Source organism: Perca flavescens, chromosome 4 (genome assembly GCF_004354835.1).
Source record: "Perca flavescens isolate YP-PL-M2 chromosome 4, PFLA_1.0, whole genome shotgun sequence".
Lineage (NCBI taxonomy): Eukaryota > Metazoa > Chordata > Actinopteri > Perciformes > Percidae > Perca > Perca flavescens.
This window is the reverse complement of record NC_041334.1, coordinates 33,964,746-33,991,815: the sequence shown is the minus strand read 5'-3', so window position 1 is coordinate 33,991,815 and position 27,070 is coordinate 33,964,746. Positions and strand designations below refer to the sequence as shown.

Below are 27,070 nucleotides of genomic sequence, written 5' to 3'. Positions count from 1 at the left end.
GTAAGTAAACGCAGACATACATAAACTCTTTACCCACACACGCACTCCCTCCGCCTCACCACCGCTGAGCTGTCTGCCTTAAATGGCAGTGTTTATCCGTGATTCTAAGACAAATAGGGAGAGAGCATCGGAGCATTAAGGGCAGCCACAGTGCCGCTGAAGGCTGAAATAATGGATGGTGGAAATGGCATAAGACCCAGTGCTGCTCATTACTAAATGGACTCGGAAGACGTGGAAACTTTGCCACACTAGCTTGCTATATACAGATGACAAAACAGCAAAGCTTAAAAAAGGGGCTTATTTAACAGATTTATATTGTGTTTTGTACTCTGCTCAGTAATGACTTTCACTCTAAAAGTTGCTTGCCAAGGAAAAGAGAATGTCAAAGCAATTTGCAAAGTCGGATTGACTTGTTACTAGTTCGTGAGTGGGTTTTGTTGTCTTGAGTTTTCTCTGAGCGCTCTTCTCTCTCTCGTCTTATTATGTATTTTTCTAGATATTCGTTAACAGTAATGGGAGACGTTCGTAATGCCATATGTATTTTAAAATGTGTACAAAGCACATCTTTGTATTTTTTTTATAAATGGCGACTGCTGATTTTTCTGACTTTTTTCTCAACTTGACCTCCTCTAGTGCTGTGTGTACTGGTGCATCATCTACTTTTCAGATTATTCTACTTGAGTGAGCTCGCACAGTAGCGCTGTAGATGCGTGCTGAACCCAGTGGCGAGCTCAGCGCAAACCACTTCGGTCTGAAAGGCCTCTTAGTCTCCCTAGCTAACTAACTTTCTTTCCACAGGCTCGTCTGTGATGCAGGTGACAGCCACCGACTCGGACGACTCCACCACAGCTAATGGCATGGTGCGCTACCGCATCCTCTCACAGACTCCCCACACGCCCATCCCCAACATGTTCACCATCAACAGCGAGACTGGAGACATAGTTACAGTGGCAGCCGGCCTGGACAGAGAGGTCAGTGTCAGCTGTATGCATTGTTCCCCTGTTACTCTCATCATTTGATCATTTTGCATCTCATTTGTGTCTACCCAGCCATAAAATACAATCCAGTGATGTATTATTATTCTCATCTCTTCAGCGGTTTGGTTGATACATCCAGGGGTTAAAGTAGGCCAGGGCCAGCCTGTCAGTCCAAAATGAAGCTCCGCTTCAACAGGATGGGTAACATACAGGAAATGTCAATCACTAAAATGAAATGCACTGTCTATGCTTTTTTTTCTTAGTCTGTGGTTAATTATATGGAGGCAGAAAATGAGGAGATAAAATGAAGTACCCTATGCAACAAAGCTGCTGGTAAAAAGATTTGTTTTACCTTTGAGCGTGGCTTTTTCTAAAAAGTTTTCCCCAGGTTTCAGTCTTTGCGCTAAGCTAAGCTACATTTTTTCCTGGCTCCAGCTTTATACTGAACGGACCATTATGACAGTTGTATCAATCTCTTATCTAACTCTCGGCAAGTATATTTCCAAAATGTTGTGTTATTTCTTTAACCACCCAGCCACCAGGATACTCATAGTTACTCTATTTTGGACTAACTTGATTTACCCTGGTAGCCAGCTACCGACGTACTCGCCCATGTGTCACCCACTAAAGCTCTCTTCAACACAGGTGTGTAGTGCTTCATGAAAGCATCAAGTCCATCAAATGCGGTTTAGCCACAATACAGGTCAGTTGCCCTAACAGATTCTTTCCAAGTCTTGGTCTTTATCTGGTCTGCCTATTTTGGCCATCGTTTAACACAAAAATATCTGATTATAAGTTAATTACAATTACCCAAATACATCCTTTATTTTCCCAAGTTTTTTTAAAGTTCAATTGTGTAATTTTTTTGAGTTGATTCTTGGCAAAAAAAAACTTAGTTCTTTCACAAATATTGCATTCATGTGTAATTACTTCAACCAACTAATCAAAGTATTCTCGTACGTGTAGAATCTGCCATCATTCAGAATACATACGAGCGAGTCGCTCGAATGGCGGCAGCCATGTAGCACCTCCATCTTTAAAATACATTAGCCAAAGAGGGACATACCTCCGCCTTTCGCGCTTTTACACTCAGTGGCACCATGACGAAGCAGATTTGAAAGCCTGTTGAAGATGGAGGATCACGCCTATTCTCAAGGACATGTAACGGAGTCGCCAAGGAAGTTAAAAAGAGAATTTAAACGACAACGCAACAGGCAAAGCAACGAGACCAAAGTTAATATTGGAGTGGCTTTTCCGAGATGGAAAGAGCTCGTAAGGAGCAAGGATTTTAAAAGGGACTCTGAAGTTGCCTGCTTCTTCTTCTGATTCGAAAATGTTATAGTTGCTTGGCTAACTATAGCATGGTTGTGCATAACGCTAGAACGACGTCTAGGATACTTTTCCTCACGTCAATGATGAAAAAGGATTGTCTACCTTGTAACATAAACGTCATCATATGTGATTTCCCTGGCAGACAACTCACGTAATGGAGTTGTAACACAGACTAACTACAGCTAGATGGACATACTAAGAGCTAATTTTGGCTTCATTGACATTGTTCATACTGCTCAGAGAAATATATTAAAAACACAAACGTCCGTTGCTTCTCTCCAACGCTGTAAACATTGCCTTAAACTATTAATCTCGTACAATATACAGAATAACGATAACACTAATACCTTACTAACATTAGCTTGCATATGTTTGGGAACCTGATAGCTGATGTTAGCAATGAAATGGTACCAAAATAACATAAAACTATTATTACACTGGAAGGAACACTCACGGATGATGTCGTACTTCTTCAAATAATGGGCAAGAAAGTAATATTCAGTTGGTTGTCATATACAATTTCACCGCTAGATGGGAGAAATTCTTACACGATGTAGCTTTAAATAATGAACTGAAAATCCTATAAAAAGGTATTTTTTCCCAAGATCCATTTACCATCAGCTTGCTTTTTCTGAATGCACAATGCTATGAAATTCCAGGGCTTCCTGCCTCCTAAGTCCAAGTTTTATCCCTGGATGTAACTAAACCTTAAAAAAATCAGGATCACTTTCAGCAGCATTTGTACTTTCAAAAATGTCAAATAAAACAAACCGGGCACAAAATGAATTCATTCGTTGCAGTAATTTGCCTGTTTTCTTATTGTGTAGAACTATGAATGACGTAGAGCAGGGCGGCTATAATAGCCGCGCAAATCCAGCAACTTTTTGCTGACAAGGTTGCGGGAGCTTTCTCTTCATTGCTGTCTTTTGTGTCATCCAATGATGGTGTGTGCGTCTGTTCATCTGATATTGTTTGCCAACCCACACACCACCACCACCACAACACGACTCGTCTTGCGCTCCATCTTATTCTACTAATGAGGGAGGTCACGCAGGGTCGACTTTTGTTTATCCCAAGATGCATCAGGTGACTGTTGGCAGTAGTGTTAATATGACCTTGTTCATCCTGCAGCCTTTCTCTCACACACATACACACAAACATTGTCTTATCTCTCTGTGGTGCAAGGTTTGAAAAAAAAAATACAACTGGCAAAATCAGGGAAACGTTCAAATTCATTTGCCACCATTATGAGGATAATCTCATCTTCGTAATTTAGTTGGCTGATTTTACTACCGACAGTAAAGCACCCTTGAGTGTGTCTCATAATGTTTATATTCTGAGAAGTCCCACTGCTCCCTCTCGGCACTAAACCTGGCCAGTCAACACTTTGGAAATTAAAACTGGATTTTACCAACAGTAAGGCGAGCGTATTTGGAGAATAATTACGGTTAAACTATCAAGAACAAAACCAGCTTTTGACCACAGAAGAATACAATACATCAATGCACATTCTTTATCCAAATTCTTTACGGAACTGGCATGGCATGATAGTGTCATACATTTGTGGAACAATATAAATGAGTCTTGTGAATGTGAGCCAGCTCTGTGTCCCTGTTTCCAGCTTGGCCCAGGCGGCAGCAGTAGCAACTGATGTGAGTGAGAGAAAGCTCATTAATCTGGACACATCAAGCCAGGCTCAGTTCCACCTGCCTCTGATCCTCCCACTAAAACTGGGACACACCTGGGAGTTCACTCACCTGCTGTCAGGGTCATCAACAGAAACACACAAACACGCTCAGACACATGGGCACGTGTTCGCATACACACTCCCATGCAGTTCTGTTTGTTGTTTAGATGCATTAAGGCTCACACAGCGTGAGGAGTAGCCGCGGATATGATGAATTAGATCCATGCAACCGGAGTGGTGTATACACATGCTGCTACACAAAAACAAAAATATGCACACTCACTGTATGGACACTGAATACCGTACAAACACTTTTGCAGCACATACTTTATATTCTCCGTCTCCTCTCCCAACTCTCTCACACTTTTAGCTCATCCTCGTCCACCATGCCAGAGTCTAATTAGAATATTCATGTGCTAATTAAGGGGTGAAGCAGGTTCTCTCGTGTCGAGGAGACCAGGGGGTACATGGAGGTTAGGCTGGTATCACTTACCTCTGACACCGCTGAATACCAATTATTCTCCCTAACCGCCTGCAACCCCCATCTCCTCCTCTGACCTCACATGCTTCCACGTGCTCCTGCCCACAAGCTAACAAGCTGGGCTAAGTTATATACATGTGTGTTTGACGCCATACATCCTAAAGTATAACATGGCTATGTAGCCTAAATACTGCATTAGACAGATTTCTGATTGCAGTATGTGGTGGTTTAGTTTATACAGTTTTGTGTATGTTTATATGCTGTACTGAAAATACACTCGTCTATCAGTCGTAGGTAGTCAGTATATGTAGAAATACATTTCTAATGAAGTAGGACTCTGGTGCAGCAGGTAGCAGAGTGGGAGATGACAGGGTGCCACAGCTGGCATGGATGTTCGTCCTTTGTGCCCTCTTTCCATGGCTCCGGTACCACTGGCAGGCAGAGCTGTTGTCTTTCATTACCCCAGGCTGTCTTCATCTCCCACAAGCCCTGGATTGGAACGTTCTGGCGTGGCATGGTGTGGCCTGGCGCCAGGCTGTCCACCAGGCTGAAGCCAGCTCTATGTTGGACTGTCTCGTTGATGATTAGGACATCGCCTGGACTGCCTCGAGGACATGAGTGCCACACACAGCCTGGCTCTATTAGGATCTGCAGAGCCTGACTGGGGATACAGGCTGAGAGCAGGCATCCTAAATGGTTGTGGGGCTTTATTGTCTCTGAGACCCTGAGTTATGTTAACTTTCCAGGTAGCACCTCCTCTCGGATGAATATTCACTACTAAAGCAAAACTTTGATATTAAAAGCAAAAAAGATATTTGCAAGTTCATTATTTTGTCTTTCCCGTGGAAAATCCCGTGATGACTTTTTGACACCAGCCTATTCTTTAAAGAAACTTGATTTAATGCATTTACAATAGAACTGTCCACAAATGTTGGACCTTATTAGGACCCTTTGGAAGGATGATTTGAGGGAGGAAATACCAAATGATCTTGGTCACATAGTTTCCATTGTCCAAGACATTCACTTATGCAATGCAAAATTATGCAGTGTACCTATTACTGTACTCCAATGTCTGGTTATCTCAAATATATAACATTTTCCCTTACATGTGATTAATGTCAGCAAATTCGCTATAGAACTTATACACGTATTTTGACTATGAACACCCTACAGTAACCACTGGACAGAGATTTTTAACACTGTGTCAGATATTACTGGAAAAGCAGTTGTGCCGAACCCTTTCACAGCTTTATTCGGGGTCTCTCCCTTTCCCTCTCTTTCTGTATCTAGACATGATAGCTTTTGTCACTTTGTCAGCAAGATGATTAAAACAAATTAATCAGAAGTTCAAATATCCCCCATTTCATTCTCATTGGATTATATACATTCTTTATGTCCTTAAATTTTTCTGGCTAAACATTTTCCCTTTTTTAGCCAAGCTAGTGGCAAGGCTCTAGGGATGGCAATGTTGGTCAGTCAGTCAGGTCACCACTTTGGACTTTGAAGACATATGGTCCCCAGAGAATGAATCTTATAGATTTTGGTGCCATTTCCTCTAGCAGGTCAGGTTTTGCACATATCGTGTGAAAATATATCTCTATATTTATTTAAAGATTTGGCACAACATTTGCTGCAGACATTCACGGTCCCCAGACAATGTATCCTAATTACTGGAGATATTATTATTGGAGATATTCTCGATAATGCCCTTCTTCTAGAACAACCATGAGGTTGACATTTGTGGTTTTTAGTGAAATGTCTGAACAGCTATTGGATGGATTGCCGTCATTGCAATAATGTCATTAATCCAATGACTTTTTCTCTAGCATCGCCATCAGCTCTCTCATTTGTATTTACTGAGCTGGTAAACTAAGATGTGAACATGGTAAACATTATACCTTAACATCAGCATGTTAGCATTGCCATTGTTGGCATGTTAGCATGCCGATGTTAGCATTCATTTTAAAGCACCGCTGTGCATGGCTGCAGACTCTTTTGTTTCATGTCAAAAGGGTTAACTTTCCACATAACCTATATTAGGAGATTTACAGGTGATTGCTGTTCCTTTTTCTTCTCTCTAAGATGTCATTTGAGCATGCGTAGCGTGCTCCTGACTAACATTTCCCTTTCTTTCAGCTGGAGCCAGCAAGTCTGGCAACAGCATGTTCATCATGCTCAGATTTGCTTAATCACGTCCTGTCTATTGTATTTTGATGCTCAGTTGGACGATTAACTAAACCTCTTGCCCAGTCTGCATGTTTTTATTCTAGCAGCTTTATTCATATGTGACTCACAGCCCAGTACTGACTCTGAGCTGTTTGCGTAAATGTGGAGGCGTATCTAATCAAGGGGATTCTGAGTTTATATCGCAGATTTACAGTACCTACATATCTCTACAATGGGATTCAGGGAAAAGCTTTCAGAGAACAGTGCGCTAGCTTGTGTTCTCTTCAAACTAGCGTTGAGCTGTTTGTGTCCTCAACACAACCTGAGAGACATCCCTGCAAGGGTTGAAGAGAGGGCTGGATGATGAAGATGGAGACAAAATAGACTTCTCTGCATACTTTTGGTACTAACTAGGAAATGATGTGAAAATAGAAAATAATTTTATAGTTTTATAGTTTTTCATTGGCAATGTGTACGTGGAAATGAACTGAAATATACTGAACTGAATTAAAATCTGATGAAATGAAGTCGAATTGCATCAAATAAAATTAGGTAAATTTAATTGAAGTGATCTCAGCTGAACTGAACTGAAACTGTAGTGGCAGTCACTGACACTGAGGGTCGCCAAGGTAGAGAGAGAGCGTAGTCAAAAGAAAGAAGGGAGTTTGTCATGACAGTTTTAGCCACCAGTACTGGGCCGTTTGAGACAGATTGTAAGTGACAAGCTAATGACTGTGGCCACTAGGAGCCTGGCAGGCCGGAACTCAATCCACAAACGACACAAGTAAGAGCAAGTCTCTCACTCTTCTGGCCTCTCCCTCTTTACCCTCTTTGAGTGGTCCTTTGCGGGACGCCTAGTGAAAATGCACACTCAGCTCAGGTATAATTAATTCACCACTGTACATGTTTTGTAGTTCTCTGCATTTTCTTGTTCGAGATCGCCTTACATGTTCAGACCATTATTTCGACCTACTTTGTTCTTGCTAACAAAGTCTCACTTGAGAACAAGTCCATTTGCTTAACACCCATTAGCAACCAGGTTTTTCCATCTGTCCCGTCTGCTGCTTGGCTTGACTTGTCAAGTAGCTTACATTGATAGCCTGAAGCCGTTTTCCTGTTTCTTTCTTCAGTCTCCTGGATGGTAAACGACCTAATTTGGTCCCTGTGAAAAAAAGGGATTGTGTTTTATTGTTGAGCTCTGTGTACAGGTGTTTCTGTGGCCTCTGATGGCTTTCAGCTCCTGCAGATTAAGTCTGTAAGGCTCAAGGCCTGTGGGGGAGTCTGGGCTGTTGCTGTTGGTCGTGATACAAGAAGCTATATTTCCTGCCAGCGCTGGACCCTAATCTAACAGAGAGATTTTCTGTTCAGCACTTCTGTAGGACTCATTAGAGAGCCCTTTACTGGCTTGTTCGGGCAGCCACTTTTGGACAGCAGAGTGCGCTTGGCTCTGCGTGTGTGTTTGGTGTGCACGTGTATACCCAATGTAAGAGTGTCCCACCTGTTCCCACTCACTGGAGCGTAAGCGGATATGTATGTGTGGACTAGAAGGGCCATAAACTCACAACTACTCTCAGATGAGTGATGTAACCCTGCAGGATAGGACACATCAGCCACAACTCATACTGTGTGAGAGCTCCACCTGCTGGCTCAGCTCCAGTCATTTCTCTTCACCTTACGAAAGAAAAAGGCGTCCATCAAAGCTTAAGCCTATTAGCTTCTAACAGCCATCTGGTGCTATTTCTAGATTGATGTATGTGACCGGATCTAAATGAGTCTGCAGAGAGACACATTCATTGGAGGCTCTATTTACTAACGTGTTCTGTGAGGGGAGATGGTATTGATATTTCATTATGAGTCTAATAAAGGGCAGCCAGTATTGAGTTTTCATTAATAGGGCTGGTTTGGTGCAGATTAACATGTCTGCGCTGTTCATAATGACTTGGAGAGGTGCTAAATGACTCCTGCTGGGTGTTTTAACTGGCCTCAATGGTTTGACTGATCTAACAATCAACTGCATCCTTCACGACCGAAAAAAAGAGCGGGAGAAAGGAGATGTAGAGATACACAAAGACGGGCAGAAAGACAGACAGAGAGATAGACAGATAGAGAACCGACAGGCAGAGTAGCCATGATGCGTTCAGAAAGATAGGGAGAGATCAAAAGAAGCACAGAATGTGAGTTAACAAAGAGAACAAAACACACCAGAGGAGGAAAAAAAGGAAAAAAGCCACGACTCACAGAAATAAAAAAGCTAAGAAGCAGCTTTCTGAGCAGAAAGCAATAACTCCCCCGTTTATACTGACAAGACCTCTGCCTGGGTTTGTTCTGGTTCCTCCAGGCAGTCCCTGACATCAGTGCCACTGGCTGTCTAATACTTAGAAAGCAAGACCCCTGGGTGAATATGGCGAAACTAGCCTAGCAACAAACGAACATCAGACCATTGATAGGACCCATTGTGGGTGCTCAACAAAGTAGCAGGCCCTGTGTGCCGAACACTGGCCTGTCCTTGACGTCCATTCTCTCTCTCTCTCTCTCTCCCTCTCTTTGCTCTGACACAATGGAGGTTGGAGCCAAATGGATTAATAGGAAGAGAAAGAGACCACAAAGCAGAAAGGCTTATACTGTCAGGATGAAAACACATACACACACATAGGGCCCTATTTTAACGATCTGAAACGCAAGTATGAAACGCAAAACGCAAGTAGCTTTGTGGGCGGATCTCGGGCGCTGTTGCTATTATACCGGCGGGATAAATGACTCTTGCGCCCGACGCAAATCTAAAATGGGTTGGTCTGAAGTAGCTAGGTGTGGTTTGGGCGTAACATGAAAATAACCAATCAGAGCGTCATCTCACATTCCCTTTAAGAGCAGGCGCGCTTGTTCCATGGCGGATTGCTATTATGACGGCGGATTTGCCTGACGCACGCCAGCGGGAGCTGTCTGGGATTCGGCAAAGTAATAAATGACCGTCTTGACCGGGTGGCGATGTCGCTGCGGCCTCTAGGGCGCATCTCCTCAAGTCTGGAGAGGATTGCTGCAGCCATGGAGCGTGGGCCTCCAAACGCACCACTTGCTCCTGTTGTGCCCCTTCCTCCTCCCCCCACTCCATCTCCGTCCACCAGCTCCACCAGGAGCGCATCGCGCATTACTCCCGGACCAGATCCCGCCGGAGTGTCCAATCCCACCGTAGTTTAACATCACGTCTCCTTAAGTCCTCTAGTATTTCCTCATTTATGTCATCAACACATCCATTGATTCATGGAAATGTTGTGTAAAACACAAAAAGCCACAAAGAATGCTGCGACTGTTTGAGGACTGCACTGTAAAGTTCCTCCTGATCTATCCAAACACCTGAAGCGCATTTTCAGTAATATTTTCCTTTGTAATTATGTATGGTTTTCAAAAATGGGAACTGCTGCGTCCGTTTAGATGAGAGAAGTGTATGCGCGTTGTGCCCACGCTACATTATGGCCAAGCATGCGCCCCTAAAATAGCGTCTGAATAACGCGCTACTGACTTTAGACTAGCGCCACTGACTTTAGACCAGGTTTTTCCTGAATTGTTTTCTGAAACTGCAAAATAGCACCAATAACGTTAGCGCCGGAACACGCCTCCTCTTTTCGCTGAACCGCCCCGGGAGCGCCAATACATTCCCTATTTTACCGACGTGCGTCTGTGGAGGGAAAAGTCCGCCGTGCGTCGGGTGCAAAATAGGAATGATAAATGCGTCGGTGTACAAAGGCAATTGCGCTGAGTGCAAGATAGGGCCCAAAGAGTCTTCTTTCCAGTGGTGAGTTTGGGGACAGACTGAACTTTCAGCACCATGGACAGTGTCACGATGTTGGAAAGTGGATGCACTGTCTCTCTGCCTTTGTTTTGTGGTTGTGTCCCAACCAAGCCTAATGTTTGATGGTGTTTCTCGTCATGGCACTGTATTATTGCAGAGTGAGCTGCATTACACTCTGATGTGACTCTTCCTCACTGTAACTGGACTAAATGAGGCCCATTCACCTCCTGGTATTATCTGCAGCACCGTGGCGCATCTTAAAGTGTCAGCGCCTCCATTACAATGAGTGATGATCCTGGTCTGTTCCCACAGCAGAAAGCTAAGACTTTTAGGCAATAATGGATGGGCCTTTTACCAATACAGTGCTCCTTCCCTGCAACTTTGTGTATGTCTGTGTGTGTGTGTGTGTGTGTGTGTGTGTGTGTGTGCGCGCGTGTGTTGTTTATTGGACAAATAAGGTGTTCTAACAGACTTTAGTGAATGAGTAGAAAGAGGGGAAGCTGTTAGTTGAGGGGATTTTCATTTATGCATTCACTTATTCACTCACTGTCATTGTCACATGGCAAAAATATTTCTTTGCTGATTGAGTCCTTTGTCCGGGTTTGTTGCAGCATTTGATATGTTTTTTGTTTTTTTTTACAGAAAGTGTCCCAGTATACCATCATTGTCCAGGCCACTGACATGGAAGGCAACTTGAACTTTGGCTTGTCCAACACAGCCACAGCCCTTATCAGCATTACCGACATCAACGACAATCCCCCAGAACTGACAGTCAGAACGGTGAGTCCTAAACTTCGTTTTTCCTCATCAAAATCTGCAGCCTCTTCCTGGTTCACTCTTTTGGTGGCTGTCATAACCATTAATTTAACAGCTCCCTACTTAACAACTAGAGAGTGGCTGTATTTTCATCATCTTTGGTGGAGGATATTGATAGTGTTTTCTATGTCAACGGGTTAGAATGAAACATAAGATTCAGCTACCCTCCCCACCCCAGTACTCTTCATACAGTCCCTATAAATAATGCAATGCCTATATATCTAAACAGGGAGGTCAGACTCCACCAAACAATTTTGCCTAAGGGCTTGACCCTGTATCTGTCATTTTAACAATTGCTTGTTTAATCGCTATGCTACCCCACTGTCCCATAAAGCCATTATGCTACATATAGCACGAGGGTATATTATTCTTAGGCAGTTATAAAGGTCTCCGAGGGAAAGACTGCTCTTAGATATTATTAGAAAATATGTTCCCTGCCCAAAGACAACAGTAGCTTAACTGAAATCTGCATTCAGAGAACAGTGAGATGAAGGGAATACAAATACAACAGCTGAGAAAGACGTAGCATAAGGGCATGTATGTGAAGAGTTTAAAACAACACAGTGATGGATAAAGGAACCCATAAAACAACAAGGTACTGTGACTGAAAGTGAGATCGAGATCAGTTTTCTCTCTGGGTTTTATGCCAGCGGGGCCTCTGGTGGCCAGGGTTTGTCTGCAGGCATCTGGCCCTAGTCCCTGATACCTCCACATTGGTCCGACAGGAAGCCACGCTGGCCCACTTTGCTATGGCAGTGTGTGTGGTTAGGTAGGGAGTTGTTCTTTTTTGGGAGTGGGGATTACTATATGAAAGGCTGTTCATGAGGAAACAGCAACTGGAAGCAAAAGCTTTTTGCCCCATATGTAGCTAGCTTGTATTCTCTGCTCTCGGCCTGGTCATGGAACAGAATTAAATGCTGACCGCCGCCTGACAGACCTACAGGATTGTAGCTTCTCCTTATGTGAGCGCTTTGATTTCTGAGATTACAGAGAGAGACAGATGCTGTCTGCAGCCGAACTCAGAGGCAGAGCGAGCAGTGTGTCAGCGTCACACACCGTGATCCCTGTCTCCTCGGTGGGGCCGTCGTCTGCGTGCATGCCAGTACAGTTCCAGCCGCATGCTCTGATAAAAGCTCCCCAGCTGTCAGGGCTAGAGCTCACCGTACAAGGCTGTGGCTCCGCTCAGAACTACTCTGTCCCCATCTGTGGTCCTGGCTCTGTCACCTCTCTTCACTTGTGTGTGTGTGTTTGTGGGGTGGGGGGGGAGGGGGGGGGGGGGGCATTGTCATTGGGGGGTGATGGCACAGTGGATATGACACATGCCTTTGGTGTGGGAGACCCGGGTTCAATTCCCACTGCAATACAACAACCAATGTGTCCGCGAGCAAGACTCTTAACCCCTAGCTGCTCCCGAGGTGTGTTACCTCTGATATATAACAATTGTAAGTCGCTTTGGATAAAAGTGTCAGCTGAATGACATGTAATGTAACATATATACAGTACACAGTGATGTATGCTCACATACACTATGATAAATGTACAGTATGTCATCTCTATAGGACTGCATTACTTTCCTTGCAACCCTCCAGAGTAAATGACTGTAGATTTGCCTGAGCTTGTTAGTAAAGGAGCAGTTGGCTGTATTTTGGTGTGTGACGCAGAGGTGGTAGTGAGTAGAAATTAATAAAAATGTTTTGGCTTTTGTCCTTCACTTAGACACAAACAGCGACATAGTCTCGCATGAACATCCACGGCAAAGAAACCAGATGCCATTTCCGCTGCTTTGTTGATCTCTACTTTTTTTTTTTTTTTTTGCTTCCACACAAGCAACTAGACTTGGAGCGGATCAGTAATTATTTGTGTATGACAGACACGAGAAGAATTTATTGCTCTCTACGTGAGGCATAGAGAAAACATAAGCGTGCTAATTAAGTGAAATTGCTAGCGGGGGTGTAAACCAAGCTGATATATACCGTTCATCTAATTTGAAAAAAAGCCCAATGTTTTATTCATTTCACAACATGGGCCTGAAAACGCAATGTGACTGCTATATGTGTCATTATGTGATAAACAAAAAGACAACGGTACTTGCCACAACCTATCTAATCCAGTGTATCACATCCCTGCTAAAGTGTACCCAGTGGTTATTCATTCACCGAACAATGATGAGGAGCAGGGGAGTAGTTTAGAAGACGTGTGGGGTTGAAAGCTTGAACTCCCAGACACACAGGCTTACAGATCTGAATAGAGTGCTATTTGTGATTCACCTGTAGACCTGCAGCTTCTAAATAGCTGAAAGAGTTGGAGTGCCAGAGATATAAAATAAATAAGACCAAACTGCTAGGAAAAGCAGCTTGATATGTCTGTGACAAGAAAAATAAGTGAGGGTAGACGCCTGTTGCCATTAGCTATATCTTTATTACACTAGTGAAGACATAACAGCTGTCTTAAGTGGGCTGGTTGCAGTCTGATATTAGTAGGAGTCTGTTTTGGGATATTTATTTGTACGTAATGCTGTCATTACCGTTTAGTGTTTTTTTTCCCCAACACCCCATGAAGGAAAAGGAAGAGCTCATTTAGTCTTTTTGAGTTGGAGCTCTGCTGTCTGAATTGGAACATTTTCAATTTTAGATCCAGTTTTCAATAAAATTGCAGTAGATTTCCCCTGCTGGGCAGTACACCTTGATGCAGATTTATTTTCTAAAATGATTTGGGGTGTGTACAGCACTGTATGTCCCACTGATTTCCCCTGGCTGGACTGCAGCTCAAATGTCTGAAGGCTAGTCATGTTTATAGACAGTTTTAAATAAAGCAATAATTAGAAGTGATCAGGTATAAGTGACTTTGTATTAGATGGGTTTTGTGTAGTGCTGACATTCATGAAAAAAGACTGACATAATGTGTCAATGATGATGTTTTTATTTTATATTCACGTGCAAAGAAGGCTGAGGTCCCGTTTAACCATTACCTACAACTGAATCATATTTGCCCTGCTCTTTTTCCCGTCTCTTTATAACTACAAAATCCTTCAGAAACTGGAAGTATGTGTCTCTAGAGGCTTATCAATGGGTCCACATTGCATTTTAGTGAGAGTGGCCATTTTGGAAGCGTCCTCTCCTACATTCAGTGCCATTGTGTATGCCTCTGCGAGAGCATATTCCATTTGGCCGTCTGACAGCGCAGCCCAACAAGCCTGGAAGGTTGTGGTGGTGTTTGTTGCTAAAGCTCCGGGTGAAAATGAAATGGAGGAGCCCACACACAAGAGCCTTAGAGTGCATATTTAATTTGTTCTGTGCTTATCAGTGTGGTCATACTGCAGGGGATAGGAGAAAAAGGGGGCAAGGATGGAGGGAGGGAGGGAGAGAGGGAGGGAGGGAGGGAGGGAGGGAAGAAGAAGAGGAAGAGTGCAATCTGGCGGTTTGGATGCTGCTTCAATCCCACAATGATGAAGCCATTAAAATGAACAGCAGCTGGCAGACACACCCAATAAACAAGTTAACGCTTTACAAGAGGAAACACGGATTATCATCTGACAATGAAAGCTTTTTGTGTGTGTGTGTGTGTGTGTGTGTGTGTGTGTGTGTGTGTGTGTGTGTGTGTGAGAATCCCGATGGAGTACATGTATCCTATTGTGCAAATTTATCTCCAGGTTCTGCAGCTGTAACCAAGTTTCCTCCAGAGTTAGTTCAGAGGGGAGTTGTTTCAGATTGCAAAATAATGAAGATCATTAGCCAAAGATTATTCCTACCGCTGCCTTAATTACAGTACTTATCTAATTGCTTATTAAGACCTAGATTCGGGGAATGCACCGCATCTAAATTAAATGGGTAAACACTTAATTGAACAAATCCATTAGTTCAAATAAGAGTTTCATATGAGCAGACATGGCGTGCAATAAGGGACAGCATCAACATAATGAAAGATATGATTCTTTATTATCCACAGTTAAACAAATATGTCTCCTCCTGTCTCCCTCTCCTATCTTTCTAATTTCTCCCCCCATTTGTTTTGATACCACTTTCAATCTAATGAGCATTATTGGCCTGACCCTAAAAGCAGTTTGTTTTTATACGTAATTACAGTTATGATAAATGCTAAAAGATTGATTATGACACAAGCAAATGTTAAGGATCTCAATAAATCAACTTTATTAACATGAATTAGCCGAGTGCTGGAGCAACATCAGCATAATGTTATCTGTCCCATCCTCCCTGCTGTCACCTCCCCTCCCTGCTCTCTCCATCACTCCCTCCCTCCCTCCCTCCCTCCTGTAGTTTTCAGGGGAGGTGCCAGAGAACAAGGTGAATGTGGTGGTGACCAACCTCACGGTGGTGGACAGGGATCAGCCCCACAGTCCCAACTGGAACGCTGTCTACCGCATAGTCAGCGGAGACCCCTCTGGACACTTCACCATCCGCACCAACCCCATCACCAATGAGGGCATGCTGACAGTGGTCAAGGTAAAAATTAAGCTGTGCATGTGGCTTCTCTATACAATTCCTGATGTCTGCTTTTTAGCTTTGTTCTCCATTATTATTCAACACTGCATCTTGTATGTTTCCACCTGCTCTGAAGTGCCAGATGTTGATAACTGAGTACTTTGGTCCCTCATTGTTTTCATTGAATTATATGTCATTTCTCAAATTGGAACACAGTTAGAACTAATCTTGCAATCAGCTACACTCATTTCCCTCCCATCTGGTTTCCTGTATCTCTCTCTCTCTCTCTCTCCTCTCTTCCACATGCGTGGTTCTTTTTGTAGCCGGTGGATTTTGAGATGAATCGTGCCTTCATGCTGACCGTGGTGGTTTCCAACCAGGCCCACCTGGCCAGCGGCATCCAGTCTTCTCTTCAGTCCACAGCAGGAGTCACCATTTCGATTCAGGATGTGAACGAGCCGCCCGTCTTCCCCGTCAACCCCAAGATGATCCGCTTTGAGGAAGGTGTGCCAGCAGGGACCACCCTTACCGTGTTCGCTGCTCAGGATCCTGACCACTTCATCCACCAGATTGTCAGGTACTTTAAGCACACCACATTCATTATGGAGGGTTCACTTATATGCTGACTCTAATGGTGCGTTCTTTGTGTCCACCGAAGTCGGTTTACGAGTCGTTTTCCGGAGTTACGAACCGGAAGTTGCAAAAAGAACGCCACCGAGGTCGTATATATACGACTTGTCAAGTCGTCTGAACTCAGAGGACCCCGAGTTCACTTTCAAAGATGGCTACGTCGTGCATCACACGTAGTAAACATTGTGGTTTTCTACAATTTTAAGCACTTTTGTCGTTATTGTAACCAAATGAAGAAGTCGTACACATGGCTATATACTGTATACTGCTACCTATAGGCATGTCGCTACAGTCTTATTATGAGTTAAATACCACCTCATTAGTTATTTTGTAGCTTGTGCAGCTGAAATTGGCTAGAGACACTCGGTTGCTATATGACAACAATGGCTTTAAGCCGAGTCTTGAGCAGAAAGCAGAGCAGTAGCCTAACGTTAACGTTAATCAAAACGTAATTTTCATGTATCAAACTGTGAAATATATGTGTGTAATATGTCAATAACTGGGTGAATAGAATCCTAAATGTTACTAAAAATGTTACAAAAATCCATCTTTTTTCCGACTCATAGTATTGTGTGACGAAAAGAACGCAACAACCCACGGTTATTCGTTTTTCGACATGGATTTGACGTCACACTCGAGCTACTAGTCGCGATTACCAGACAAAAACAACGCACCACAAGGCCCCGTTCAGACCAAAAAAAAGTAATCTGGCAATTTTCCGCAGGGTAGTGTGGTGGTGGGAGTGTCACTGAAACGGCCCATTTGTGTGACGTCTTGTTGTGTTTTTGAATCCCCCCCAATGTAGCACAAGTAGCCACATATTTTACAGTTACTGTTTTCCGTCAGATCGTTTATGGATCTTTGACGTTTCCAACCGCACTTGAAGGCAGCTTCATTTTGACAGCAGCTTAACCTGAAATGCCAAAATTCTAACAAATTCAAACACAAGCTAACACGACGTACCAGTTAGCAACAGTTGCTTTTTTACACATCCAGCAGGAAAACAGCAAAATTACCATTCATTTGGAGTCATATCTGTGTCCATCTGATTAATGTAAATCCAATATTCACCCTCCTTTTTGCTCTGTTTTGGTCTCCACCAACTCCTGAAGGAAATATCTGCTTCTTTAGCTGTATTACGTTAGCTAGTCAAAACTCCTATTAAGCTCGCTAAAGGAAGTTAGGGGAACTGCAGTCTGGTGATATTTTTTATGTGTGTTTGTCTTAAAGAACAACCCCTTTCACTTACATGCAGTCAGTTATATACTGTACTGTACATTTCAACACTTCAGATGTTTTTTGTTAAGATTATTTTTCGGGCCGTTCCGCCTTTAATTTTTGACAGGCCAGCTAGGTGAGAAAGGGGGTAGACATGCAGGAAATCGTCACAGGTCGGATTCGAACCCTGGACCTCTCAATATATGTGCGCCTGCTCCACCCACCGAGCCAACCCGGCCACACTTCATATGTTTTCTTATCTAGTTTCCAGGTGTCTTTATAAAAAATATTATACCGTCTTCTATTAAAAATGCATACAACTTTCAAGGAAACAAATTACATTAAGTGACTTAAATAATAAAGTAAAAGGGAACACATTTAATGTGTGTAGACATTTAATAAGGAAAGTCGAAATGTCAGGGAACACATGTTTGAAATGACAACGTGTTTAGTACAAACCACCATATCATTAATCGTCATTAATTTAAATGAAAATGAAGATTCTTGGATATATTGGCAGTTAAGGACTCACATTACAGTGTTCCAACAAATAACTAAAACTCCTTAAGGACAAAGACACTGCATAGTGAGACTATAGTCTGAGTGCTACTATGTATCATCCTTTCAATATGTGTGTCACCAGTGTTAAATCAGTGGTGAGTAGTTTCTCCGCAGTTTCTCCCTTCTCTGTGACATTTTCAACCGACCCTCCGCCCACAGCCCGAGCTCCAGTTACCTCCTCGTTGCCAGGCGACTGATGTGAAGAGGTCATCCTGTAATGAGTTGGACACTGTCTGTCTGCCCTCTTTAAATCCCTTATCTTCTTCTCTTCCTCCACATTGATCTCACCCTCCATCCTTCCTAACTGGGGTGACACACGGCAAGCATTGTGCCATCCAGGCATCGACCCTGTGTGACAGAAACTCCCACATGCCCACTAAGGTCCAGCGGCACCGTTCCACTCCAAAGCCAGCTCCAACAAGAGAGATTGATTTTTCTTAATGTCAGTGAGACGTACTTTTCCACTGAGTGGAAATGTTACTGAATTGATAACAAGGGTGGGAGTGGGATATGTACTCATATATCAACTGTACAGAGGAGTGAGCAATATCCACATCTCATGGTTTTTTTTCCTAAAAAGACTTGTCATGCAAACTAAGTGGGTTGAGCTCCTCTGCCCTTTGAGAGAAGTAACTCCTCTTTTACTCTCTTTTCTCTCATCCCTCCCTCCCCCCTGCTCCCACTGACCCTGTCACTTTCTTCTCCGTCAGTCTGCGTGTCTGTTATTGATGGGAGCTCAGAGCTGCTGTCTTCTCCAAAGCCAACTTGCCAGCAGACACTGAGCTCATGCTCAGACAGCCTCATCTCTGCTGCTGCTGCTGCTGTATTCCCTTTAGGTGACCTCTCTTGAACCCTTGCTGAAGCTCACACAAAAGACATAGAAATGTAAAGCCATAGACTCACAAACACACGGGAACATGCACACGAGCACCCACAGAGGATGAGTGAAAGCCCTGTGCATGAGCAGTGGATGGGAGAGGAGCCAGCTTGAGTTTTTTTTTTTTTTTGTTTGTGAATTTCTTCTGCTTTTTTTCTCTCTCCGGCGGAAAAGAATGGGGAGATACAGTATGTGAGGTCGAGTTTTTGTGCCAGTTGATTTTACTGTTAGATGTGATTTAAGTGACAGCATGAGCTAATATATGTGTGTTTTTCTGTCCTCGTTAGTATTAGAATGTTAGCCCTGCAGAGTCAGGACAATTTTGGTCATGTTGGTTGGACTTACAGTAACTTCTAAAGGTCTTAGTTTAGGGCTTGCGTTTAGGATTAGAGGGGAACTCTGGCAATTTAAAATTGCACTTCCACGAAGTTGAGAGACTCACGAAAGACAAAAAAAAGAATAGTCAAAGACATTTACAGAATGTCTACGCAGCCCACGCAGTGTCTACACGGGATGCGTTCACGCGCGGTATTGAGTGTACAGTACGTCGCCCACGTTTTGGCAGCGCTCAGAGCCTTCTCAAAAATGTGCTCTCGAGTTCCAGTCCAACTCCAATATAGGTGGATTCTACAATTCCCAGTGTAACATTTTCATTAGATGCTCCTCCTAAAAGACCACATTTTTCAAACTTTTGTAATCTGTGTTAGAATCATTGGAGGGCCCTTCAAGGTTAGAATTACTATTGAGTTCAAGATAAGAGTTCATGTTAATTAGGGTTTGGATTAACCTTTATGTTTTGTATATTTTACTTCCTCATTGTTTGAGGTCCCACAGATACTACCTAACAATAACAGCAGCAACATTTTTAAACATTTCCTTCACATGTTTATCACATATATCACATGTTTTATCTTTTCTTCTAATCTTATTGGAGGCCCAATGTGCAACAAAAAAATACTGGAGTTGTTACCCTTTTCTTTGCCACAAACTCGACTCAATTTGTTGGTAACAAACTGTTATAAAACTCCAGTAACGTAAGTGACATTTGGAATTTGGGAGGGGGAGTGCTCAATAAGAAATACTACCAATCACAGATATAGAGAATTAAAAATCAATCTAACCATATTTTACAGCTCTGGTCTCTGAGACGCCAAAACAAATTAATGTGTAATTTTTTTCCGAGAGGACTTTTGTCATCAAAAATCGTGTTTGAGCAATTCTTATAGATTTTGGTAAAGTCATGAAGTATCAAAGCTGATTAAACAATAATGTATGTTTTTGAGCTATTAAAGAGGGCACAGCGTCTCCAAGACCCCGAACAGAACATTAGGGGTTATGGTCTACAGCAGTTGTCAGTATGGTTAGACACTTTGGTCTGCCAGCTGCACATGAAGACAGCAGGAGGAGACAACTTGTTGGCACAGGATGGAGATCAGAACAATCAAACACCAGAATCTAACCTGCAGGCTAACATCAAATCCTGACTAACACTGCATGACAACCTCTTTCACTTGAAATTAGATTTATTTTCATCTGGTTTTTTTTCTCTCATGAAGAAAATGTGAAAGCTATGATGGAGGGTGTCTGTTAATATGTCCCTCTGTCTGTCTGTCTGTCTGTCTGTCTGCTGAGTGTGTACCAGCCTAGAAGGTGGAATTAGTTTTCTCCATGCCTGCGAGGCTCTGGCAAACCAGTGTCAGCCTCCAACGCACTGCTTTAATTAAGCCCCGTTTCCTCCTCATGGCATTTTCTACCGACCATGCTTACATTTAGAAACACGCCTCTGTTCCCTTTCACTTTTTCTCTTTCTGCTTGTGTCTTCCCCCTCCACCTCCTGTCATTACCTACCTACCAGTGAGACTATACTCGCAATAAACCGTTTCTCATTAGACCTCAAAGTGAAGCGCTTCCTCCATTCAGACAGTTGTTAAGACTCGTCATAATAGTTATAGGATTTATAGATTTTAATTGCAGCTGTCACTTTCCACTCCGTTGACATATCGACCAGTGACAGCGATGGGAGTTGCTGTGGCGGCTGTGTGGGTACGAAGAGAAGGAAAGTTGTTAATAGCGCTGCTTGGCTGTTGTGCACATGGGTTCAGGTTTTCATTCGTCTTCATGCTAATGAGCTGCTGCTATGATAAGCTTAGTGAACATATGTTCCGCTCCCCATGTCACTGTGATATTTCAAAGGTGCTTGGCTGGTATTGCTTATTATGGTAATGAACATTCAACCTGATAATGGGTACTTTGGATCTACAAATAAAAGATTCAGAGCTGCTGGAATATATGTGTATGTAATATGTGGAATATGGTTCCATATATTTGTGTTTGGATTAATTAAGTATATGCCTTTCTGTCTCTGTGGATGTCTGTGTGCACAGGTATTCCAAGCTGTCCGACCCGGCTAACTGGCTGAAGATCAACAAGACCAATGGTCAGATCACTACCATGGCCCTGCTGGACCGAGAGTCCATGTACGTTAAAAACAACGTGTACGAGGCCACATTCCTGGCATCCGACAATGGTAAGTCCGGTAAGTCAGGATGACTGTGTGTTTTGATAAACAGAAGGGCACATACAGCACAATATAGGCACTTTTTTGCAACATTAGCAGCATGGCTTTAGGGATGGCAATGTCCGTCGGTCCACCAATTTGGTCTAGAACACAAAATCTCTACATCTATTTGATTGCCATGAAATTTGGTACATACATCCATGGTCCCCAGAAGATTAATCCTGAAGACTCTGGTGAAAGAGCTCAAGAAATATTAGATGGATTGCTGTGAAATTTGGTCAGCCTCAGGATGAATTGTTATAACTTTGGTGATCCCTTAACTTTTCATCTAGTGCCATCACCAGGTCACAATTCTACTTTGTCCAATACTTTGGTTAATTACCACATACATGTATTACTAATAACATTCCATCAGCCTCAGTGGTACATTGTATTCAGTGCTAATTAGCTGACAATATGCTATTATTATATCAAGACGCACACACAACCAAGATGACATTACACCTGCTAAACATCAGCATGTTAGCATTGTCATTGTGAGCATTTTAACATGCTGGTTTTAGCATTTAGCTCAAACACCGCTATGTCAACATACAGCCTGATATAGCCGCTAGCACGCATGTAGGCTCATGATCTTGTTTTTGTCATTTTTTTTACTGTGAAAAAATTGCATCATCTATATTTTAATGCCGATAACAACACATCAATCATCATCTGACTGAAAAGGAAGCTATTTGTGATCTTTTTTCATCATCAGAATGAAAGTGTTGTAGCACAGGAAGGGCATGAATGTAGTGGCTGTCATAATGGGCCGCATTATTGTATAAAGTCGATTGTATAAAGTCACTAACACAGGTCTATTCGATGACAAAGGTTAGCTCCACTAAACTCTTTATGACAAAACTGAGTAAGACTTCCCGTTTTATTTAATATTAAAATATTTTTTTTAACCAAAGCTACACAAACGCAGCGTAGACAGTTTTTGGGCTATAATCCCATGAATCAAAGTTTAATGTGTTAAATATGTCACACTTTACTTTCCTGCCAGATACCCTATAGTGTGTGTGTGAACTGTGAATGCGTGTAATGTTATGTTCATATACCGTACCATTTTAAGTATACTATACATAAATACGCACCAACCTTCATTTCGCGGTGTCTAAAAAAAGGATTCAAAATAGGATCTGTCGATGAAAGTCTTAAATATCAGCCTAAGCTGCCACAACATGAAGCTTAAAAATAAAACACTACAAATAGAGGTGTTTGCTCTCTGTGTACGTAGGAGGGACCCAGGTGTTTTTACTCCAGTGAGAAATGAGGGGATTGGTTGCCCCGAAGCACACCAACGTAAGCTCAAAGTGTTGACTCGCTATTGATTCTGTAGCCTAGTGTCAACAAGGGGATATATTCCACTTTGATTGAAATTCTCTTTACTTATTCTACTCAAGCGAAGCGAAAAAGAAACAAAGCACCCAGCCAATCATAACCGACAGACCGTCAATGGGCCTTGGGGCCTGAGGCAACAGACCTTTACATAGTATGCTGAATGCACCAAGTTACTGTCTGACGAGGAAAAAGTTGAACCACAACACTGATGAGGTACCGGGGTAAACTCTATCTATGCTACATTGCATCAGGAGTTTTGTTAGGCTTGCTGACAGTCTGTGTACAGGGGTTTGTCAACTGAATATCAAGGCCTCAATATATCACTGCAGTCTATTTGTTCAACAGAGCTGCGCACATACTTTCATCATCTGTAGTTTGGGGTTGTTATGATATGATCAGAAATGGTATCGTTGAAGAATGATAATGGAAGAAATAATGAGTTCCTTAGTAACCTGCATTCAGAAGTACGTACAAGTTCAAGATATCAGCATTAAAAAAAAGAGAAAGAAACGTAGGTTACATTTACAGTGCTACGTTTAAAAACAAATTTCTTTTGCTACGTTTACACCTCGCATTCACACTGCTCTGGCGTTTCAGTACGGGGGCCCGACAGAGGCAAACGCACTGCAACTTAAAAAAAAACCACACAAGCCAATTAAGAAAACATCTTCATTCATTTGACAACACATGCGCAGCATTTAGCAAACGCGGTGCAAATACACACAACACAACCAAATACAGAAACGCGCTGCAAATACACAAACGATGCAAAATGAAAAGCACACAAACCCCCGAAAAACGCTGCATCCAGTTTACACAACGTAAGTTTTCCAGGCCTCTAGGGGGAGCACTAAGTGCTAAAACAGCTTAATTTTCAACACGGAGGGAGAGAGAGAGAGAGAGAAGAGATGAGAGGTTTGTTTTGGAAACAGTAATAAAGAGGCGACACAAAAAGGTGCATATTAATTTTTATGTTTGGCCCTAGTCTTTTACAGTATTATAAAAGAGCAACAGGTTTAGGTAGCTACCGTGTTAGAGACTGACTTCTATAAGAGCTTGCTAGCTAACACTAGTTAAAAGCCCATGTATGTTACTGAAAAGTACAACAATTATTAAAAATCTAATAAAAAAATTATGAAAACAAAATATTCACTCTGTCTGACATAACCTTGCCTTACGTTGTGTTAACTGGATGCAGCAGTTTTTTTTGCATTTGTTTTCGGGGTTTGTGCGCTTTTCATTTTGCATCGTTTGTGTATTTGCAGCGCGTTTGTGTATTTTGTTGTGTTGTGTGTATTTGCAGCGCGTTTGTGTATTTTGTTGTGTTGTGTGTATTTGCAGTGCGTTTGCTAAATGCTGCGCTTGTGTTGTCAAATTAATGAAGATGTTTTCTTAAGTTGCATTGTGTTGGCCTCTGTCGGCCACCGTATTTCCGAGCCCCTAAACCGGAGAAATTTGAATCGCTTCTGGCCCTGTTTTGGTTTGGAATCTGCGGGGTTGTGTTGCATTCTCTACGGCCGCAAACGAAGACCTTTGGCAACACCAACACTGACGCCATATGTTTCGCCGCCTGATTGGGTCATGACGTCTCTTTCTCTGAGATTAAGCTACTAACATTACCATGGCAACTACCAGCAACAGGCGGAGTATACGTGCTGCCTCCTGTTTACCCCGGCACTTGCATGCCCAGTATACCTGAATGGTCATGAGATATGCGGTTTTGGCGTGTTAGTTTAAACACAGATTAGTTCTTCTACTTGAGCTAAAAACACTTGTGTGCTAGATCGCTTTTGGCTCTAAACTCCACTTTAAAACCAAAACGTAGCAATGTAAATGTAGCCGTAGACTAACGGTGTTCTGTACACTAACAATGTTCCGTACAGTTGACCTTTTGCTGCCAATCCCTGAATAAACACTTCCAGGTCATGAATTAAATATATATAGGCCTACTTGTCATCTTAATTTTTTCCCTCTCTCACCCCCGATCGCCAACGAGACACCCACGGCATTTGTTCCTGTGTGGATTTACTTTTAGTTTGGCTAGGTATTATGGAGCTAGAACAGTCTCAATAAAGATAAATGCACACACAACATTCACATATGCACACACAGGATTCATACATGCACACACATGATTCATAAATACACACAAAGGATACACAAATGCGCACAAAATTTACAAATTCACACACAAAATCTTAAAAGATTCACAAATGCATACAAAATTCATAAATGCACACACAATTCAGAAATGCAAACAAAATTTACAAATGCACACAAGATTCAGAAATGCACAGGACAAGATTCAGAAATGTATTTCTGATGCACACACAAATATATCTTGATTTACAAACTGCTTGCGGTCTGTGAGCTGTGAAGAATTTGTGTGTGAATTTTGAGACTCCCCTGACGTGCCTCAACTCACAAATGCATTTTTTTAAACAGGGAATGATCTGCAACCAATCAGATATCTCCCTTGTTTTAGCCAATCACAAGAACGCACCCCACGTGGGGGATTGTTTACTTATAAGCCAATTGAGAATGAGTAGGTGTCGTCAGGGCACAGCGCCCCGCCCCTTCCTCCATTTTGAACTGCTCATGTTCATTGTTTATGTTGGTTGCTGAGACGTCTGATTTATCGGGTGGCTGCAATTAGAAGAAAGGACTTTACTTTCGACCTAATCTCCTAGTCGATGAGAGTGTGTTCTCTGCATATTAATTTGGGTAAGTTCTCTTAAAATGTGTTTATGTTGTCGGCTCTTAAAGCCACAAAGTGCACCTAGCTAAGTTGTTGCCTAGCCTGCTAGCTAACTACAGCGATAGCTAAGCATAAGTGAACACACCCATGCTAATCATTTAACATAAGGCTGTTAGCTGGGTCGCTGTCTTTTGTGCCATTTGTGTTTGTAAAGTTTAATGTCCGGTGGCATTTTCATCTCTTTTTATAAGCAGTTACTGTATATGGGTAACGTTAGCAGTGATTTAGAAATGTGTGTTTATCAGTTGTAGCTGCAGGATGGGAGGTAAAGCTGCACCTTGTTTACTTCACTAGCAACGTTAAATGAAAGCTAAAATGTATAAGTAGTTTCCCATGTGAAGAGCATTCATAACGGTAAACATTTGTCTTGTGTTTGCTGCTGTCTTTTAACAGGGACTAAGGAACAAACGGAGGCTGCACTAGCATCACCAGAAGGGAGAGATGAGGAGGAAAGGGAAAGCAAAAGATGTTGAATAGATTATTTGCTATATTAGAGATTGCCATTCAAAAAATAAATGCATCAAATTAATTGATTTGTCTGTGTCTTTAAGTTTTTGGGCATATATATATAAAATGTAAACAGTTTTTCAATGTCTATCTTTCCATCAAATTGTGACCTGGAGACAGGAAACTTCTAGCTGAATAATTATACTCAGATGCTACCTGTTTTAATAACTAGTTAGGTATACAAGCTTTTAAATGACATTAACGAAACGTGTATCTTTATTATAACATTTATTCAAACATGACTATATACTGTACACAAGTATATTTAACATGAAGCGACGATCAGACTCAGCTGCCGATGATGGGGTTGCTTCCAGACTGCAGACAGAAGGAGAAAGCTTTAGGTTAGTCCAGTAGTTATCCAACCTGTCCTGGTAAGATTAGAATTGTATCACAAGTATATTTAAGCATACTGTAACATTACTGTACTTCATGTAACTGTGTAGTTTATTCATCATGGTCTTAACTGGCAACTGTTGACCATTTAACACACTTAACAACATGTTGGTTATGTTGGTTGTAGCATTGTAGCTTGTGCGTTTACAGTACTATTTAACCTTTCTCACTTGCAGTTTACTGCATATCATACTGCCTGTGGCAACCTGCATTAGCTGGTAGCGTTTACTTTGTTGTAGTTGCTGATCATATTTTGCACTGCTTTTGTTTGAAAGCTAGAAGCTACTCGACAATGAGCTAATGTTACATACATGCAGTAAACTACAAGCTAGCTAATGTAAACTGTTAGCTACTGTAAGCTTAATGTAATTTAGATTAATTAATGCAATTCTCCTTACCGGTAAGTGTTATGACAACTACAAAGTACAAACATGAACGTTTGAAAAGTTTTTAATTCATTGACATGGGATAAATAAGAGAAAACGATAGTATATCAGTGTTGGTAACATTACCTACCTTCGCACATTGCGGCCA

At 42.2% G+C, this 27,070-nt stretch overlaps 1 protein-coding gene across 4 annotated transcripts in view; it reads left to right on the top strand.

The window, feature by feature from the left end:
- LOC114554647 (cadherin-4) overlaps positions 1–27,070 on the top strand; it is a 226,120-nt gene that overhangs the window by 187,048 nt on the left and 12,002 nt on the right. For 3 of the 4 annotated variants that reach the window (XM_028576607.1, XM_028576606.1, XM_028576604.1), the window contains exons 8-12: positions 799–971; positions 11,073–11,210; positions 15,521–15,706; positions 16,009–16,262; positions 21,356–21,507. In XM_028576607.1, the coding sequence (XP_028432408.1) occupies positions 799–971; positions 11,073–11,210; positions 15,521–15,706; positions 16,009–16,262; positions 21,356–21,507 (903 nt within the window). The remainder of the gene's footprint in view (positions 1–798; positions 972–11,072; positions 11,211–15,520; positions 15,707–16,008; positions 16,263–21,355; positions 21,508–27,070) is intronic. The other variant, XM_028576605.1, reaches the window with a different exon arrangement.